Source organism: Erpetoichthys calabaricus, chromosome 7 (assembly GCF_900747795.2).
Source record: "Erpetoichthys calabaricus chromosome 7, fErpCal1.3, whole genome shotgun sequence".
Taxonomy (NCBI): domain Eukaryota; kingdom Metazoa; phylum Chordata; class Cladistia; order Polypteriformes; family Polypteridae; genus Erpetoichthys; species Erpetoichthys calabaricus.
In genome coordinates, this window is record NC_041400.2 from 70,624,212 (window position 1) to 70,642,494 (window position 18,283).

At 36.7% G+C, this 18,283-nt stretch overlaps 1 protein-coding gene across 2 annotated transcripts in view; it reads left to right on the top strand.

Annotated features, from left to right (window-relative positions):
- The window catches only part of rad17 (RAD17 checkpoint clamp loader component), a 139,931-nt gene that overhangs the window by 45,066 nt on the left and 76,582 nt on the right, over nucleotides 1-18,283 (top strand). For both annotated transcript variants that reach the window (XM_051930084.1, XM_051930083.1), the window contains exons 8-13: nucleotides 1,101-1,226; nucleotides 9,451-9,520; nucleotides 9,830-9,941; nucleotides 10,401-10,595; nucleotides 16,755-16,840; nucleotides 17,052-17,198. In XM_051930084.1, the coding sequence (XP_051786044.1) occupies nucleotides 1,101-1,226; nucleotides 9,451-9,520; nucleotides 9,830-9,941; nucleotides 10,401-10,595; nucleotides 16,755-16,840; nucleotides 17,052-17,198 (736 nt within the window). The remainder of the gene's footprint in view (nucleotides 1-1,100; nucleotides 1,227-9,450; nucleotides 9,521-9,829; nucleotides 9,942-10,400; nucleotides 10,596-16,754; nucleotides 16,841-17,051; nucleotides 17,199-18,283) is intronic.

Genomic DNA, 18,283 nt, shown 5'->3' on the forward strand with positions numbered 1-18,283 from the left:
ATCCCTTTTAGTCCCTTAACACAGCTTCATATCTAACGTGCCTCTTCCTATTAACTATTCAAAAACTGCTACAACTATACAAATGTAAGTCACCATGGCATTTTTGTCTTGTGTCCTCGCATCCACTGCATGTGGTGGTTTGTTTTTTTTTTGTTTTTTTTTTTAATAAGTTTTATTTTATTGTTTTACCTCAATTTAACTCCTTAAACTGCCACATACTTGGGGGTTAATGCACCCATTGACGCCAAATACTTTTTTGCTGCACTTTTTAAGTAAACATCACAATTCACAAAGAAAATGTGAAATTTTAATGGAACACTTTTTTTTTTTCATGCAAAGAGCATCACAATTACTGCAACACTGATCATTTTACACACTGCTAACGAACTGTAAAAACTATTTAAAAAAAAAAAAAAAAAAAACTACTGGATCAATCCATTATTACATGTACAAGGTGCAACTGACACCATGGATGAAATTTAGTAAATCACCGAGCTAACTGCGCTTGAACTGACTACACGCAAACACACAGAGGTAAACACGGATTTTTGCAGGCTTGTCGAGTGCACCGGCTGAATCCCAGAGACAGTGGTGCTGCAGTTCTGCCGGGGCTGGCAGTGGTCATGAGCTGGCTGCTCAACGAATATATGGCACTGACTGATCAGTTCTGACGTGCTGGCAAATTGCTCTGTGAAGCAACTATAGTTGTTTGCGGGGTTCAATGAATACACGTCGCCGAATATACTCGCCCCCTGCCTGCTGGAAAATTGCACTGAAACACGGCTATAGCCGGTTGCAGCATTCAATGAATATACATCGGCGAATATACTTGGCTCCAGCGTGCTGGCAAATTGCACTGAGAAACAACTTTAGCCAGTTGCTGAGTTTCCGGAACGATTTATGCTCTCTAACCAAGGTGCCATTGTGTGTGTGTGTGTATTTAGATATATATATATATATATATATATATAATATATTTTTTATATATATATATATTTTTTATATATATATATATATATATATTTTTTATATATATATATTTTTTATAAACTTAATTTATATGTAAGATAATTTTAGTAGCATTTTTTTTAATCTTTTAGGAAATTTTCAAGAACAGGTCGATGCCCACTTATATTCATAATTTCAGACAGCCTTAGTGGAAGCAGCATGCAAAGGTTGCTTTTTCCATCTGAAATACAAGAAGAGCTGAAAACATCAAGCATAAGGTAAAAATTCTTTTAAAGTGAAATTCTTTTCCTTTAAAATGTTCTGGTTTTTTCTTCTTTCTGCTATTGTTTAAGCATGATTATAAATTAATGCTTTATTATGAAATAATACTTTTTATATATTACTAATATTTATTTAAAGGGGGCATATAAATAGGTGGGTATGACAGGATTCCAATGAGCAATCATATACAGTATTTTAGGAAGAAAATGGATAATTTCTGAATTCTGCACACATTGTATTTAGAAGTACACAATGGTAGTTAGTCATTCATTTTCCAGCTTATCACTGCTCATTTTATTTGCATTTGTGGATCATTACTCTAAATCACTTGGCACTAGTTTTGAATTATGTTAAATTAAATTGGTTAATACATTTTCTATCTGTCCGTTAACTTTTAAACACTCTTAATCCAGTTCAGAGTCAAATAGGCACCAAAGAATACACTACAGAAAACATTCCTAAATGAGAAATTGATTACAAAGTACAGTAATCCCTCCTCAATCACGGGGGTTGCGTTCCAGAACCCCCCGTGAAAGGTGAAAATCCGCGAAGTAGAAACCATATGTTTATATGGTTATTCTTATGTTGTCATGCTTGGGTCACAGATTTGCACAGAAACACAGGAGGTTGTAAAGAGACAGGAACTTTATTCAAACACTGCAAACAAACATTTGTCTCTTTTTCAAAAGTTTAAACTGTGCTCCATGACAAGACAGAGATGACAGTTCCGTCTCACAATTAAAAGAATGCAAACATATCTTCCTCTTCAAAGGAGTGCGCGTCAGGAGCAGAGAATGTCAGAGAGAGAGAGAAAAGCAAACAAATCAATAGGGCTGATTGGCTTTTAAGTATGCGAAGCACCGCCGGACAAAGCAGCTGCAAGGAAGGGAGCAATGTGAAGGTAGTCTTTCAGCATTTTTATAGAGGAGCGTCCGTATCGTCTAGGCCAGTGTGCGAACAGCCCCTCTGCTCACACCCCCTCCGTCAGGAGCAGAGAATGTTGGAGCGAGTAAGAGAGACAGAGAAAAACAATCAATCAAAAATCAATATGTGCCGTTCAAGCTTTTAAGTATGTGAAGCACCGTGCGGGAAGCATGTCGCTTGACAAAGCAGCTACACAGAAGGGAGCAATGTGAAGATAATCTTTCAGCATTTTTAGACGAGCGTCCGTATCGTCTAGGGGTGCTAACAGCCCCCCTGCTCACACCCCCTCCGTCAGGAGCAGAGAATGTCAGAGCGAGAGAGAGAGAGAGAAAAGCAAACAATCAAAAATCAATACGTGCCCTTCGAGCTTTTAAGTATGTGAAGCACCTTGCGGGAAGCATGTCGCTTGACAAAGCAGCTGCAAGGAAGCCCAGCAAGGAAGGGAGCAGTGTGAAGGTAATCTTTCAGCATTTTTAGACGAGCGTCCGTATCGTCTAGGGGTGCGAACAGCCCCCCTGATCACACCCCCTCCGTCAGGAGCAGAGAATGTCAGAGCGAGAGAGAGAGAAATGCAAACAATCAAAAATCAATATGTGCTGTTTGATCTTTTAAGTATGCAAGGCATATCGCTTGACAAAGCAGCCACATGTAAGCCCAGCAAGAAAGGGAGCCATGTGAAGGTAATCTTTCAGCGTTTTTTGAGGAGCGGCCGTATCCTCTAGGGGTGTGAACAGCCCCCGTGCTCACAATATATTTGAGGAGTTTTATTTAATACGTAAAATGCGGTCTGGTTGGGTAGCTTCTCAGCCATCTGCCAATAGCATCCCTTGTATGATATCAACTGGGCAAACCAACTGAGGAACCATGTACCAGAAATTAAAAGACCCATTGTCCGCAGAAATCTGCGAACCAGCAAAAAATCTGCGATATATATTTAAATGTGCTTACATATAAAATCCGCGATAGAGTGAAGCCGCGAAAGTCGAAGCGTGATATAGTGAGGGATTACTGTACAGTTCAGATTGATGAAGAGCTATATTATTATTTCACTTAGAATAATAAAAAAAACTTATGTATAATACAAAGTAATACATTTATTGATATAATGTTGTATGTGCTTTTAATTCCAATTTGTTTTAATAAATTAAGGATGTTTAAGTATGAAACAAAATTGCACTGCTAGATTAAAAAAAAGAAAAAAATGTTTAAAATGTACACATGTAATAACATTCAAATGTGTTCAATGACTTACTTAACCAAATTGAAAGTTGGAACAATTTTGTGTTTGTTTTTGTTCATCAAAGAGTCTGTTATCCCATTATTGTGTAATAAATATTTTTCATTTGTGTTATACAGTAGTAATAGTGATAATAGAATGCAATTAAATGCATTGGTAGACTACATTAAATGCTGCTTTTTAAAAGTATTTTACAATGGCATGTGTAGCTGCGTTTGTTCAGGGTTTCTAAATAGTTCAAAACCGTTCAAATGCAGGTAACAGACCAGCATTTTTGTAATAATATCATTTGCCGTCACAAAATCCAAGTGTCTTCCTTTTATACATTTTAATGAAATTCAAAGCTAATGGTTCACACAAAAATAAGGAAAAAGTTGATAATAGATGCAACATAGGGGGGAAGGAAGTTTATGGTATCCTGCTTAAGGGTTAAGTATCTAGGTTACATTTCTTATGATTTTTGTGTGTTATCTCATTCATCTATGTACATAATGGTCAGTAAACAATATACCCTTGCTGCTTATCTGTCTAACTATTCGTGTTTCTTTCTTGCTGTCTAACTTCGGTCTAAGGGCTATTCTACTGTCGCACAAAGTTAACCTTATGAACATTCCATTTTATCTTTAGCATATAGGAGATTAAACAATCTTCCATTATCTAGTTCAAAACTATGCAAACTAGATCTACTGTAAAGACAAAAGGAAGCATTACCTATACTACTAGGCTTTAGTGGCACACCATGCCTGTTAACATTGTAGATTTAACAGGGATGCGGGCATCCAGCTGCACAAATCCCCCATTTGCTTTCCAAAGTAAGTGACTGAACTCCAGCTTATACCAGAATCTACGTGGTCTTCATTTGATGATAAAGGTGTAAATCAGAGTTACACTGACATCTGTCCATAGGCCCCTTTGCAGAACTCTTTAGCCAGAAGACGAGAAATGGACTTGAGCAAAGACAAAGACCTATATCTGTAATTCAAGGGTTGACAATTTAGATGGACAGAATAACCCACCTATTAGAAAAACGCTGGTTTTGTAGCTGGAAATGAGTTTAATCCAATCAAGAGAAGGTTCAACCTTCCTCTTAAAAACTCATGCATGCAATCTCTCAAAGTATATTAGAGGAGACACGAGTATGGCAGGTTGAGAAGTTCAGGGATTCTCTTTGCACGCTCTCTCTGGAATTCTCTCAGGGAAGGGGAACTGAGTCCTGATCTCTGAACGAAAAGGTTATGAGCCTCTTGCTTGGAGAGCTAAAGCCAACAAACTCTTTACCTTTGTGGAACAGAAGCGGATATCTTGTCTTTCAACAAAAGCTGTGTTCTAGTAGTCTGATGATGTTAAGAAGCCATGACTTCAATAAGGGAACTTCAGCATCTAAATTATTTGGCAAAATGAGTGATGTCTTTTCCTTATGAAGAGGCAAAAGACCGCAGAAGGTAAGCTGAGGAAGAAGCAACACAGCACTGACAAATATCATGCATCAAAGAGAGAATGTACTTGAACACATGAAGAATCTTCCATTTGAACCCAGAGCAACAACAAACTAACAACTCCACTCGTCGGACATCATCCATAAATAGTTTGTTACCAAGTCTTTATCTGTGCCATGATAAAGTAGAACTCTAAATACCATTAAATAGCCAACTTACATGTTTGTCAGTTAGTCACTATATATAGTCTTGTATGTCAAATATATCTGTATCTACCTATATATGTATATCTCTCATACTTCTTATTTTTTTCCAATAAATTGTTTTAGTCTGTTTCTTAAAACTAGTGTGCCTCAGTTATACTGATATAATTCTAAAGGCTGGAGATCCATCTCCTACAATAAAGATGAGGTAAATAAAGTAGGAGCCTTGCTGAATTAATTGATTAATTATTGTTATTGGAGAAGGCAAAACTGATAAATAATTAACCAAATTAAAATGTCTTTTTCAAATCACACATTATTATGGCATCTTCTAGGGTGGCCATTTCATTGATTACTATTCATCAAAAATTCCTATGTTGCCATTAACAATAATTTAGAGGATACATATAGATACATCATATAATTGAACATTTGACTCGCATACACTTGTGGTAGCTCAAAAGCTTTTACAGACAGTAGATACCAACAAGATTGATGAAAAATTGGCATTGATTTATGTCTTGTTAGTTGTTGGTTTTGGAGGGGCTGACTAGTTGCTTCTCAGGTCTTTCAAAAATGTTTAAGAAATCTATCAATGAAAGGTTAAAAACTGTAGTGCCGATGTAAAATTATTGGCAGCACTGGACCTTGATGGAAATTGGGTCTGGATAACATCCATTATAATAGCATCAGAGACCTACTGAATCATCATGATATGCCAATAATGCAGCCATGAATGAGTTTGTAGCGTAATGTACTATAAACACCGAGTATGTTGTTGTTCACTCTTTGCTTTCAGAGAAATACTTTTTATAATTATTTCCTCATATCTATAGTTTTTTTTTTTTTATTATTTATTTTCTTTTACTATTAATTTACCTCAGACATCAGAAGTGAGTTGGTGTTCCTATGGTACCACTTATGTATGTGCCTTTCCTGGTGTTTGACTAACTTGTATTGGGATTCCATATGCCTCCACATTTGTCTACTGAATGAGTAAATGAGTAAAATAAACAAATGTTCAACTTAAAGTAACCTCTATCAATGTCATTTGGAAATAATAAACTAATCCATAGGTTGCACAGGATGTTTCTTAGTGTAAGATAAACAGGTTTGAATATTCATCAAGGGTTTTCAGTGGTCGGTTTCAAAACCATGTACAGTGTGCTATATTCAAGATATACAGTACTGTGCAAAAGTTTTAGGCAGGTGTGAAAAAATGCTGTAAACAAAGAATGCTTTCAGAAATATATAAAGATAGTTTATTGTTATCAATTTACAAAATGCAAAGTGAGCGAACAAAAGAAAAATCTAAATCAAATCAATATTTGGCGTTACTACCTTTTTCCTTCAAACCAGCATCAATTGTTATAGGTACACTTGCACAAAGTCAGGGATTTTGTAGGATTATAGTCAGATGTATGATCAACCAATTATACCCAACAGGTGCTAATGATCATCAATGTCACATGTAGGTTGAAACGCAGTCATTAACTGAAACAGAAACAGCTGTGTAGGAAGCTTAAATCTGGGTGAGGAACAGCCAAACTCTGCTACCAAGGTGAGGTTTTGGAAGACAGTTTCATGTCATGGCAAGATTGAGCACAGCAACAAGACACAAGGTAGTTATACTGCATCAGCAAGGTCTCTCCCAGACAAAGATTTCAAAGCAGACTGGGGTTTCAAGATGTGCTGTTCAAGCTCTTTTGAAGAAGCACAAAGAAACCGGCAACGCTGAGGATCGTAGACGAAGAGGTCGGCCAGGGAAACTTAGTGCAGCAGATGAAAGACACATCAAGCTTATTACCCTTCGAAATTAGAAGATGTCCAGCAGTGCCATCAGCTCAGAACTGGCAGAAACCAGTGGGACCCAGGTACACTCATCTACTGTCTGGAGAAGTCTGGCCAGAAGTGGTCTTCATGGAAGAGTTGCAGCCAAAAAGCCATACCTCCGACATGGAAACAAGGCCAAGCGACTCAAGTATGCACGAAAACATAAGAACTGGGGTGCAGAAAAATGGCAGCAGGTGCGCCAGACTGATGAGTCAAAATTTGAAATATTTGGCTGTAGCAGAAGGCAGTTTGTTCGTCGAAGGGCTGGAGAGCAGTACAATAATGAGTGTCTGCAGGCAACAGTGAAGCATGGTGGAGGTTCCTTGAATGTTTGGGACTGCATTTCTGAAAATGGAGTTGGAGATTTGGTCAGGATTAATGGTGTTCTCAATGCTGAGAAATACAGGTAGATACTTATCCATCATTCAATACCATCAGGGAGGCGTATGATTGGCCCCAAATTTATTCTGTAGCAGGATAACGACCCCAAACATACAGCCAAAGTCATTAAGAACTATCTTCAGCGTAAAGAAGAACAAGAAGTCCTGGAAGTGATGGTATGGCCCCCACAGAGCCCTGATCTCAACATCATCAACTGTGTCTGGGATTACATGACGAGACAGAAGGATGTAAGGAAGCCTACATTCACAGAAGATCTGTGGTTAGTTCTCCAAGATGTTTGGAACAACCTGCCAGCCGAGTTCCTTCAAAAACTGTGTGCAAGTGTACCTAGAAGAATTGATGCTGTTTTGAAGGCAAAGGGTGGTCACACCAAATATTGATTTGATTTAGATTTCTCTTTTGTTCATTCACTGCATTTTGTTGATTGATGAAAATAAATAATTAACACTTCCATTTTTGAAAGCATTCTTTGTTTACAGCATTTTTTCACACCTGCCTAAAACTTTTGCACAATACTGTACATCAATGAGCATATAAGTGTCCCAAATTTCAGTTGAATCATTTCAAACTGCTATGTTTTTTCATAAAAACAAAGGAGATATGGCAGTTGCTGTAGGTGCCTTTCATATCACATGCAAATGCATTTAAAGAATTACATGCAAATGCATTTAAAAAAGTTTTTAATATGATGTTCTGTGTTAACTTTTTACATATCTAGGAATTTCATACTTTCTGAATTTACATTTGCCCAGTGTGTGTGTGGGTTTTTTTTCCCCAGTGACATCCACTTACTTCAGCTTAATTTAAGTATGAAATGGCCTTGTGCAGGTAAATATCTTTCTCTAAAAGCTACTGCTCTGCACCTTTTAAAATATATTGCTCAAAAAAAATTATAGGAACACTTTTTAATCAGAGTATAGCATCAAGTCAATCAAACTTGGGATATTTGTCTACTGTAAGTCAATGAAACTTCTGGGATATCCATCAGCAGGACCAGTATCTGCTCCTTTGGGCGAGGAGGAACAGGATTAGCACTGCCAGAGCCCTACAAATAACCTCTAGCAGGCCACTGGTGTGAATGTCTCTGACCAAACAATCAGAAACAAACTTCATCAGGGTTGCTTGAGGGCCCAACGTCCTTTAGTCGGCCCTGTGCTTGCTGCCCGGCACCATAGAGCTCGATTGGCATTTGCCATAGAATACCAGAATTGGCAGGTACACCACTGGCACCCTGTGCTTCTCACAGATGAGAGCCGGTTCACCCTGAGCACATGTGACAGACGTGACAGGCTCTGGAGAAGCCGTGGAGGACGTTGTGCTGCCTGTAACATTGTTCAGCATGACCGTTTTGGTGGTGGGTTAGTGATGGTCTGGGGAGGCATATCCATGGAGGGACGCACAGACCTCGAGAAGCTAGCAAACCGCACCTTGACTGCCATTAAGTATCTGGATGAAATCCTTGGACCCATTGTCAGACCCTATGCTGCTGCAGTGGGTCCTGGCTTCCTCATGGTGCAAGAAAATGCCTGGCCTCATGTGGTGAGTGTATTCGGGCAGTTCCTAGAGGATGAAGGAATCGATACTATTGACTGGTCCCCACACTTGCCTGACCTAAATCCAATAGAACACCTCTGGGACATTGTTTCGGTCCATCGGGTGCCTCCAGATTGCACCTCAGACTGTTCAGGAGCTCGGTGATGCCCTGGTCCAGATCTGGGAAAAGATCCCCCAGGATACCATCTGTCATCTCATTAGGAGCATGCCCCGATGTCCGGCTTGCATACAAGTACGTGGGGGCCATACAAACTACCGAGTATGATTTTGAGTTGCTCTATTTTTCAGGGTGTCTTTGTAGGCTGATAATTTTCATTTCCATCAAATGATGTGGCATCCTTTCATTCCTAACACATTACCCAGTCCATATCAGTATAGATCTCCAGCATGATTTTTTTCCCATTTAGATCTGAAGTGTTTTCAAAGCGTTCCTTTAATTTTTTTGAACAATTTATATAAATGGATGGAAATTGTTAAGGAAGCACGGTTATATTAGAATATCCTTTTGAAGAAAATATTGAGACAGAATTTCCTGTACAATGAATACATAGTGTGTTGCTTTTATTCTTACTGATATAAACACTGATGTTTTACTTATATATATATATACTCCTATTGTATTGCTTTGTAGTTTTAATCCTGTGGCCCCCACAAGCATGTTAAAGGTCTTAAGTCGAATAGCAGTGCAAGAGGCAACCTGGGTATGTAATTTAATTCAAAGTTAAATTATTTATTCTTTTAGCATGTTTTACTCTATTGATTTTAAAAAAAAAAAAATTTAATAAAAGGTTCCCAATGTTTTTTTGCTTTTTCATCAATTTATATTATTGTAATTACTAAATATTTATTTCTATATTTTGAAAAACTGAAAGTTAGACTTCAGTGTCAGTTTTGTGCTCCTTAAATAAAACTCAAAAATTTAATACAAAAAAGTTTGGGTCCATTTTGCTTTTTATTTTTTAGAGCATTGCTGCTTTACAAAACATTCTCACTAATCATTTGAATTTCAGAATGGTGAAAAAACGAATGGTCCTGACAAAGATTCTTTACATGTTCTTTGTAATAGTTGTTCAGGTGATATCAGGAGTGCAATTAACAGCCTTCAGTTCTCATCATTAAAAGGTAATTTTATTTGTAAATTGGTTGGTATATATAAATTGTATGACTGTTTTCACCCCCATAAAGTATTATCTAGTCATTAAAACATACAATTGAATTATGTGAGCTAGTCAAAAGCATCAATACAGTTCCTTTAGACTGAGATGACCTTAAAAAATTGAATTTATTTATTGATTTTTGTTTTTAGGTTCCAGTGCATGGTTTTTTTTTTCAGTAGTTTTAAAGGAAAAAAAATAGTGTTTTATTATAAATATTTGGTTTTATAACTCCATATGCTAGTTGTTTTATACAGTGTTCTTCATTATTTTGTTGTGGTTAGCAAGCAATCATATGAAGGTACCAGTCATAATTTGAATTTGTCTAAACCAGCCTGAGTATTCCTTTGACTTGCATTTGTTTTTACTACCTTTTTTATTATATTTGATAGTATTTTAAAATATAAATGTAATTTGTATTTTATAGATTACACATTGAAAAGTGGTTTGCAAAATAGGAAAAAGGGAAAATTCAAAGCCATATCCCATAAAGCAACTTTAGATGTGAATTCCAAATTAAATGCTTCACATTTGGAGAAATTAGAGGAGTTGCCAGCCATTGGTGGAAAAGATGTGTCATTATTCCTTTTCAGAGCTTTAGGGAAAATTTTGCACTTCAAACGTAAGTTATCCTGAAATGTTTAATTTCTTTTCCTCCCATTTCTTAATTGTAAAGAAGTTAAAATGCTGTCTGTTCCAGTTTTAAGCTAATAGTTATTTAATATATTTGTTGTTAATTTTAATGTTTTAGAATGCATTTAGAAATCAGAGTATGGTGTTAGAAGCTCCATAATATTCAGGTGAAGGCTGCAGCTTGAAATTCCCTGTTACAAGAGCTCAACTTCCCTTGCCTTAGATTCTAATATCTTGTTCTGTTGGCCGGTGTGTCCTGCAGAGAACATAAGCTCAATGGAGGACAAGGCTTATTGTTGGGAATTACAGTCCTGCCATATAGCAAAAACAGCAGCAAATTACAACAACACAAATCAATCACAACACCAAATAAATGTATGCTTTGCTTAGCATGTTGAAGTTCTTTAATATAAGTAATTGCCAAGCTCTGTTGGTAGACGCGCAATAAAAATCAACATAAATGAAAACAGAAGTTAGCTGATTTGCTGTTAGCTGTATGATTTGTTGTCATCTTCATTTGCTGTAGTAGTATGGAATGGTGAGTAGTAGCATAATTCAAAAGTGTTTAGTAGTGCAGTAGAAGCAACAATTCAGTATTTTGGGTTGTCGTGGTCTCAAATTCCAGGGTTCCCAAAGAATATTTTTTCACAGACAGATGTAGTATAATAAACAAAAGTTAGAATGTATAATAAAGTAAAATATATAAGAGTAAATAAAATGTGTATGGTACATGAAATAATATGTCCTAAGCAGATTATGCAAGTACAAAGCTTATGAAATATGCAGACCACAATGAAACATTTAAGATTGCTTGAACTTGATGGCTGCCTGTATTTGGATACATTGGGTGGCTGTCAGACCATTTCTGCATTTGTACCATGTTGTACAGTGGCATGAAAATGTTTGGGGTGCTTTTGTCTGTTATTGTAAATAGTTGAAGGGAGCAGAAGATCACCAAAAGGCATAAAGTTAAAGATGACACATTTCTTTAATATTTTAGACAATATTATTCACAGGTACAAAATAACAAAAAAAAAAAAAAAAAAAAAGGCCCGAAGCAATAGGTGGGCACATGACATAATCAGTACTTAGTACCACCCCCTTTGGCAAGTATCACAGCTTGTAAATGTTTTTTGCAGCCAGCTAAGAGTCCTTCAGTTTTTACTAGGGATATTTTCGCCCATTTGCCCTTGCAAAAGGCTTCTAATTATGCATGATCTTGCATGCCCTGCTCCTTTTGAGAACTATCCACAGATTTTCAGTGATGGTCAGAGAACTGTGAAAGCCATGGCAAAACCATCAGCTTGCGCCTCTTGAGGTATTCTGTTTGATTTTGAAGTGTGTTTCAGATCAGTATCTTATTCTTGAACCCTTCCTCTTTTTATCTTTTTTTTTTTTTTTTTTTAACATTTAACTTTTTTACATATGGTGTGGTGTTTGCTTCCAGAATTTGCTGGTATTAATCTGAATCCATTCTTCCCTTCACCAATCACATGTTCCCTGTGCTGCTGTCTGCAACACAAGCCAAAAGCATGATCAATCCACCCCCATGCTTAATAGTTGGAGAGGTGTTCTTTTCCTGGAATTCAGCACCCTTTTTTTTCTCCAAACATACCTTTGGACATTGTGGCCAAATGTTCTCTTTTGACATCAGTCCAAAAGATTTCTTTCCAAAATACATCAGGCTTGTTTAGATGTTCATTTGCAAACTTCTGCCATTGAACTGTGTGGTATGGATGCAGGAAATGTTTTCTACTGATTCTACCATGTCAATTTTGTTCAGGTGTTGCTGCACAACAGAACAGTGCACCACCATTACAGACTCTGCTAAATCTTCATGAAGGTCTTTTGTCTTTTGCAGTGAAATGGGGGGTTTTATTTGCCTTTCTAGTAATCCAACATATAATTCTTACAGAAAGATTTCTTGGTCTTCCAGATCTCAAATTGACCTCCACGATTGTTGTTAACTGCCATTTCTTAATAACATTACGAACTGAGGAAACAGCTACCTGAAAGTGCTTTGCTATCTTCTTGTACCTTTCTTCTGCTTTGTGAGCATCAATTATTTTTCAGTGTGCTAGGCAGCTGCTCAGAGGAGCCCATGGCTGCTGATTGTTGGGACAAAGTTTTGAGGAGTCAGAGAATTTATACAGCTTTGTAATCTGCATCACCTGGGGCCTCATGCTTGTATAACACCGTGCATAGAATTCACACTAAAACATGGCGTAAGGACAAAAGCAGAAATGTGCGTAAGCACGAAAAAATCCAGATGCATAAATCTGTGCATTTGCCAATTTCCACGTTCTTCCGCTCCATAAATCCTGGTCAGCGTGAATAGTAACGCACGTGCACACGCCTGCTGCCCCACCCCAACTCCTCCCAGAATTACACCTCTTTGAATATGCAAATCAATATAAATAGCTCTTCAGCGCAGCGTTCTGTGAAAAGGCAATGGCTAAAGCACAGGGAGAATAGAACAATTTCAGTGAATACCAAGTGGAGGCAAGGAAAAACGTACTATTTGTTGGTTTAAACAGTGGTATAAACAACAAAAGGAAGTTGATCGAGTGACAGAGTGTCAGAGAAACTCGAAAGCTCAATTTCACAAAGTCGCACAGTGCCCGAAATAAAAAATAAGTTGTCAGATATCAAAGTTGCCGTGAAAAGGCGAGTCGTGGCCCACCATCTGAGTGTCATATGAAAGCTTATTTGGGGTACAGAGAAAAGAAAAAAAAAAAATAGGGACACAGTGAGAGAAAAAAGCTTGAAATGTCAACTTTAATCTTAATTGACCTTTAATCATGTAGTTTATTTTGTCATTAAAGTAGAACATCATAAAGTTAATTTTTAAATCGTATAATTTACTAGTTTCTCAAATACCATCGTAACTAAAGTAGCATGTTACATGCTTTGTATTGTATGTGTTCTATGTGCTGTATGTGTGAGAATCACTACGTGCTTCTTAAACGGGCTTCAAAACTTTTAAGGAACATTGAACTATCTTCGTAGTACATGTTAAATTATTCTATCCATTTGTCCTTCCAGTGTCGCGCCAGCCCCAGCAAGAATACAGCGCGAGGCAGGAACAATCCCTGAACTAGCTAGCGCTGTAACACCGTGTCCTCACATGTTTATTAACAATCTAGATTATTTAAATGATGTTAACATTTTATCTGTATAATGTAATAAACATATTTTGCTGCATTTCATCTTAAAATGATATCGTCATCATATGTAAATATGCGCTTTATAAAGTAGCTCAGGTTGTGCAGTATAATAACTCACAAGTTTACAGTGAGGTAATTGTACTAAGTACAAACAGTTCTGTAAGGAGCACTTGATGGACTGATTGATTGAGTGTGTTTTATAGTTCTTGGGATGAAACTGCTTCTGAACCACGATGTCCCTACAGGAAAGGCTCTGAAACGTTTGCCATATGAGAGCAGTTCAGTAGACGGTGTGCATGGCTGAGGCAGCGTGTGATTGATACTGTATACTGATAATTCTCTTTCCAATCAGCTGCTGTTAGAGCTGTGATTCCACACTCAGCTATAGTGGAATTGAGAGGAACAATGCTAAAGCAGCTATGGTATTTGTAATAGTTTGGCCATTCTGTTGACCATTATATTGTTACAGGGTAATTACAATCCGATGCCTTAAACAATATGCAGTTAATTTTAAGTGTATTTATAAAGCCGCGTCAGTGATGTGCATCTAAAAAAGAAAGGAAAACCACACTTGAACAAAAGCACTGCTTTGACGCAGGGTGCCGCCAGTTTGCAAATCTGAGCGGAGAACTTGCGTACGGCAGGGTTTGAGCTAGCGTGAAAATATGCATGGCTTTACGCCAAGTTTAGGTTTTATACATCGCGATTTGATCATGGAAACGGGAGTACGCAACATTTTTGTGTGTATGCACCGTTTATATATGAGGCCCCTGGTGTTTCCTAATGAATTTGAACAAGCCATAGCCCTAACAAGCTAATTAAGGTGTGACACCTCAAATATCCTGGTGGTACCCAAATTATTGTATGGTGCTCCTTGTTTCACTGTACAATTATTCAAAACAAAAACAATACACTAATCTTGCATAAAATGCTGAAAAGAAATGTGTCATCTTTAACTTTTATGCCTTTTGGTGATCAGTTCATCTTCTGCTTACTTAACTATTCACAGTAACAGACATTTAAAGCAACAGTCCCCACACTTTTGCATGCCACTGTATATAGTGACCTTTGGCATAATTCTACCCATCACTGCATCCAGTTACTGGAAGTTTGTTCATCCATCCATCCATTGTCCAACCCGCTGAATCCGATAACAATGCACAAAGAGATTTTTTTTTTTTTCCTGTTACTGGGACTAAAGTATTTTCAATGCAGTAGTCAACACTCAAAAGTATACAGATTATGTTCTAAATAAAGCGGCAGGATAAAGTATATTACACCTATAAACATTAAATGTTAGATAATCTTGTAGGTTTTAACGTCTACTGGTTGTTACTGGAATTAGCCTTCCAGAGGTGCTCTGCAGAATGACCAGAATGTAATGTAAGCATTGTTTTTGAGACATTTTTCGTAGCAGGCAGTAGTTTAGCCAACATCCTGGTCTTTGCTTCTGAGGTTTAAGTCTTTTTATGGTAGCTGCCTTCCACTTAGCAGCATCTCATCTCTGATTCTCTAGTTGCAGGCAGACAATGAATGTAGCAGCTTATAGCAGTGTGTGAAATAAAGGACAAGTTTGAAGTCGTAGAGAATGATTTTCAGATGTATTTGCAGTTTTTTCAGTGTTACCTGGAAGTTGGGAAAAGTGTTGTGTCCCACCACACCCCCCTCCCCTTCAAATTTCCTGTAAGCAGAGACCAACAAGCCAGACTTGCCTAGAGAGAGGGAAGAATTGAATATACGCATTGACAGTAATGAAAATGGAGTAATAAACTGAAAAAAGTAATCAAAGGAGTCATCCTGTGCAGTTAGAAAAATGGCAATAAAAGCTACTTTAATGTAATGCAGACCTTTTTGTTTTGTCCTTTTAACTAGAACTGACACTGCTTCTCTTGTATGGCAAGTGAGTTTGTGTTTGGTATAGTAGCTCACATTGAAATTGCAGCTTAAAAGCAAAAATTATCTGTTTTACTTGTAAAATTGTTAATATGTTAACCTTGTATGATTGTGATAAACATCTTATGAACATTTGATAGATTTGTGTATTTTTAAGGATTTATACTGTTTATTATTTGTATACCTCAAAATTTAGAAAATGATTGTGTATGATTATTTAAATGTAAGCATTGTTTAACAGCTAGTGTCAATTAACTGAGTCAGTGTGTGAGAAGTTATTTTTTTTTTTTTGTTAAATATGGTTGTAGAGAAAAGCCAAGCAAAATGACACCTTTTATTGGCTAACTAGAAAGATTACAATATGCAAGCTTTCAAGGGGCCTGAGTTGCCTCGAAAGCTTGCATATTGTAATCTTTCTAGTTAGCCAATAAAAGGTGTCATTTTGCTTGGCTTTTCTCTACATTCATAATGGCTAACACGGTACAACACCCTAGTACTACTGTTAAATATGGTGAAAAACACTTTTTTTTTTTTTTTTTTTTAACATTACAGAAGAAATTACAGTACGGCAGTTTGTAGTTATGAAAATCTATTTTTTATGCAGTATATTATCGATAAATATTTATGTAAAAGCTTAGCGTAAAATGATTTTTAAAGGGATTAAATAAAAGTCTGAAACAATATCAGAATCAATCGTTTCAGATACATGAAATAGGTGATCAGTATCTGCCTTAAAAAAATCTGACCAAAGAATTCCTCTACATTTTAACCTTTTATAAACAAAAAAGTTGCATATATGTAAATTTTTCTGTTTGCTGAAAAATAATGTTTCAATAGTGAGGGGATTAATTGAACTGAGGTATGTGGATTATATTTCTCCATGCCCTGCACTAAACACCATAAAATGGATTTCTCTTTCGTTATTGTAGATTTATTCATTGATTTGTGTATTACTTTACAATTTTTTTGTAGCTTTTTTAATTGTAGTAATATTTTTTTATTGATTTTTTTTTTTTTTGTATATTTTTATTATATTTTTTAGTAACCCCTAAGTCAAGTCAGTAATGACAATAGTGTTTTAACTACAGGTGAGCCTCATACTGATTCAGACTTGCCCCAGCTGCCTAATCACTTATCGGAGCACGAGAGAAGCAGACTACTGCTGGACCCAGAGGTTAGCATTGCCACTTGAACTTTTCATTTATATAAAAAAAAAATGTTTTGTAACCTCAAGCTGGAAATTTGTGTTGAACTTCCTCTTATCTTGCTGCATCCCCTCACAATTTTGTCCTTTTAAAGAGTAAGGGCCTTTTAATGTGTGTGTGTGTGTGTGTGTGTATTAAAAAATATAATAAAAGGAAGTTTGTTTCTAAATTATTTAACAGATGATTTTAGATAAAACATGCCTCTCTGGAGAGCTATTTAGCCTGTACCTTCATCAGAACTACTTGGATTTCTACTCTGAAATTGATGATGTTGTCCGTGCCACTGAATACCTCTCAGATGCAGACTTCTTCACAGCAGAGTGGAGCGTAAGACATTTTCATTTATTAAATTAGTAACAGCCCCTAAATATAAAACTGTTTTAAGAAAATAAATAAAAACCCTGTTAATATTTACTAAAAGCAGCTCTATGTAGCATTGATTGAAAGCTTAGCTTTTTTTCTTTCTTTTTTTCATATGATATGGTTATATAAAATTAAAATTTTTAAAGAGCTGTTCTAGAGTGAAATTTAAATTGTGGTATTCCATATTCTGTCCTCTAGGTAGGAGATTGAAATGTCATTACTACCTCCTCTTTAAATCCTGTTATTAAATTTTGTTGATTGTCTTTATGTCAATTGATGTACCTTGCATGTGAATGTTTTTATCAATTTAAAAAAGGAGTTGCCAATTGTAAATAACTAAATTTGTAAAGAGGTTATATGGTTTGCGCTGTTGGTTGCTGCAACCACCTCGGGTCTGACACAAACAATATCATACTTTTGGCAGTAGGGAGACATAGCATGTTCTCTTTGTTTATTTGTGGGTTTTTGTCTGGGACTGGTGATGGTTAAATGCCAAACAAGCATTAATTGCTGCAATGAAGATACTTGCTACTGCTTTCCTTCTAGCAAACACTGAGCATTGACTGGATTTCCCATTTCGCAGACAGCAAAAGTAAGGCTTGTCACCTTCAAAGTTGGTTTTCAACATAATTTTTAAACTCTCATAAAACAGGTTGAAACTAGGGGGCTCCGCCCCCTGCTCGCTTCGCTCGCCAACCCCTGGTGTTGGGTAACCCGAAATATATTGATGTATGTATGAGATATATTGGAGTGTAAAGGTGTAGATGACGAACAAAGGAAGTAAAGAACCCATAGCATGGCACATTAGAAAGATTTATTGGAATATTTCTTTATACACAACATTTGTAGTAAAGATGGTGTGTTGTCCTTGAATGAGTTTTCCTTGGTATGGAGTATCTATAACTTTAATTTTAATGTCAGATGAATGCCGAACTCTTGAGAAGGCTACATAAAGTTGTCCATGTCCAAATACAGGCTCAGGGAGGTATATGCCAACTCTGTCCATGGTTTGTCCTTGGGATTTGTTGATTGTCATGGCAAATGCAGGT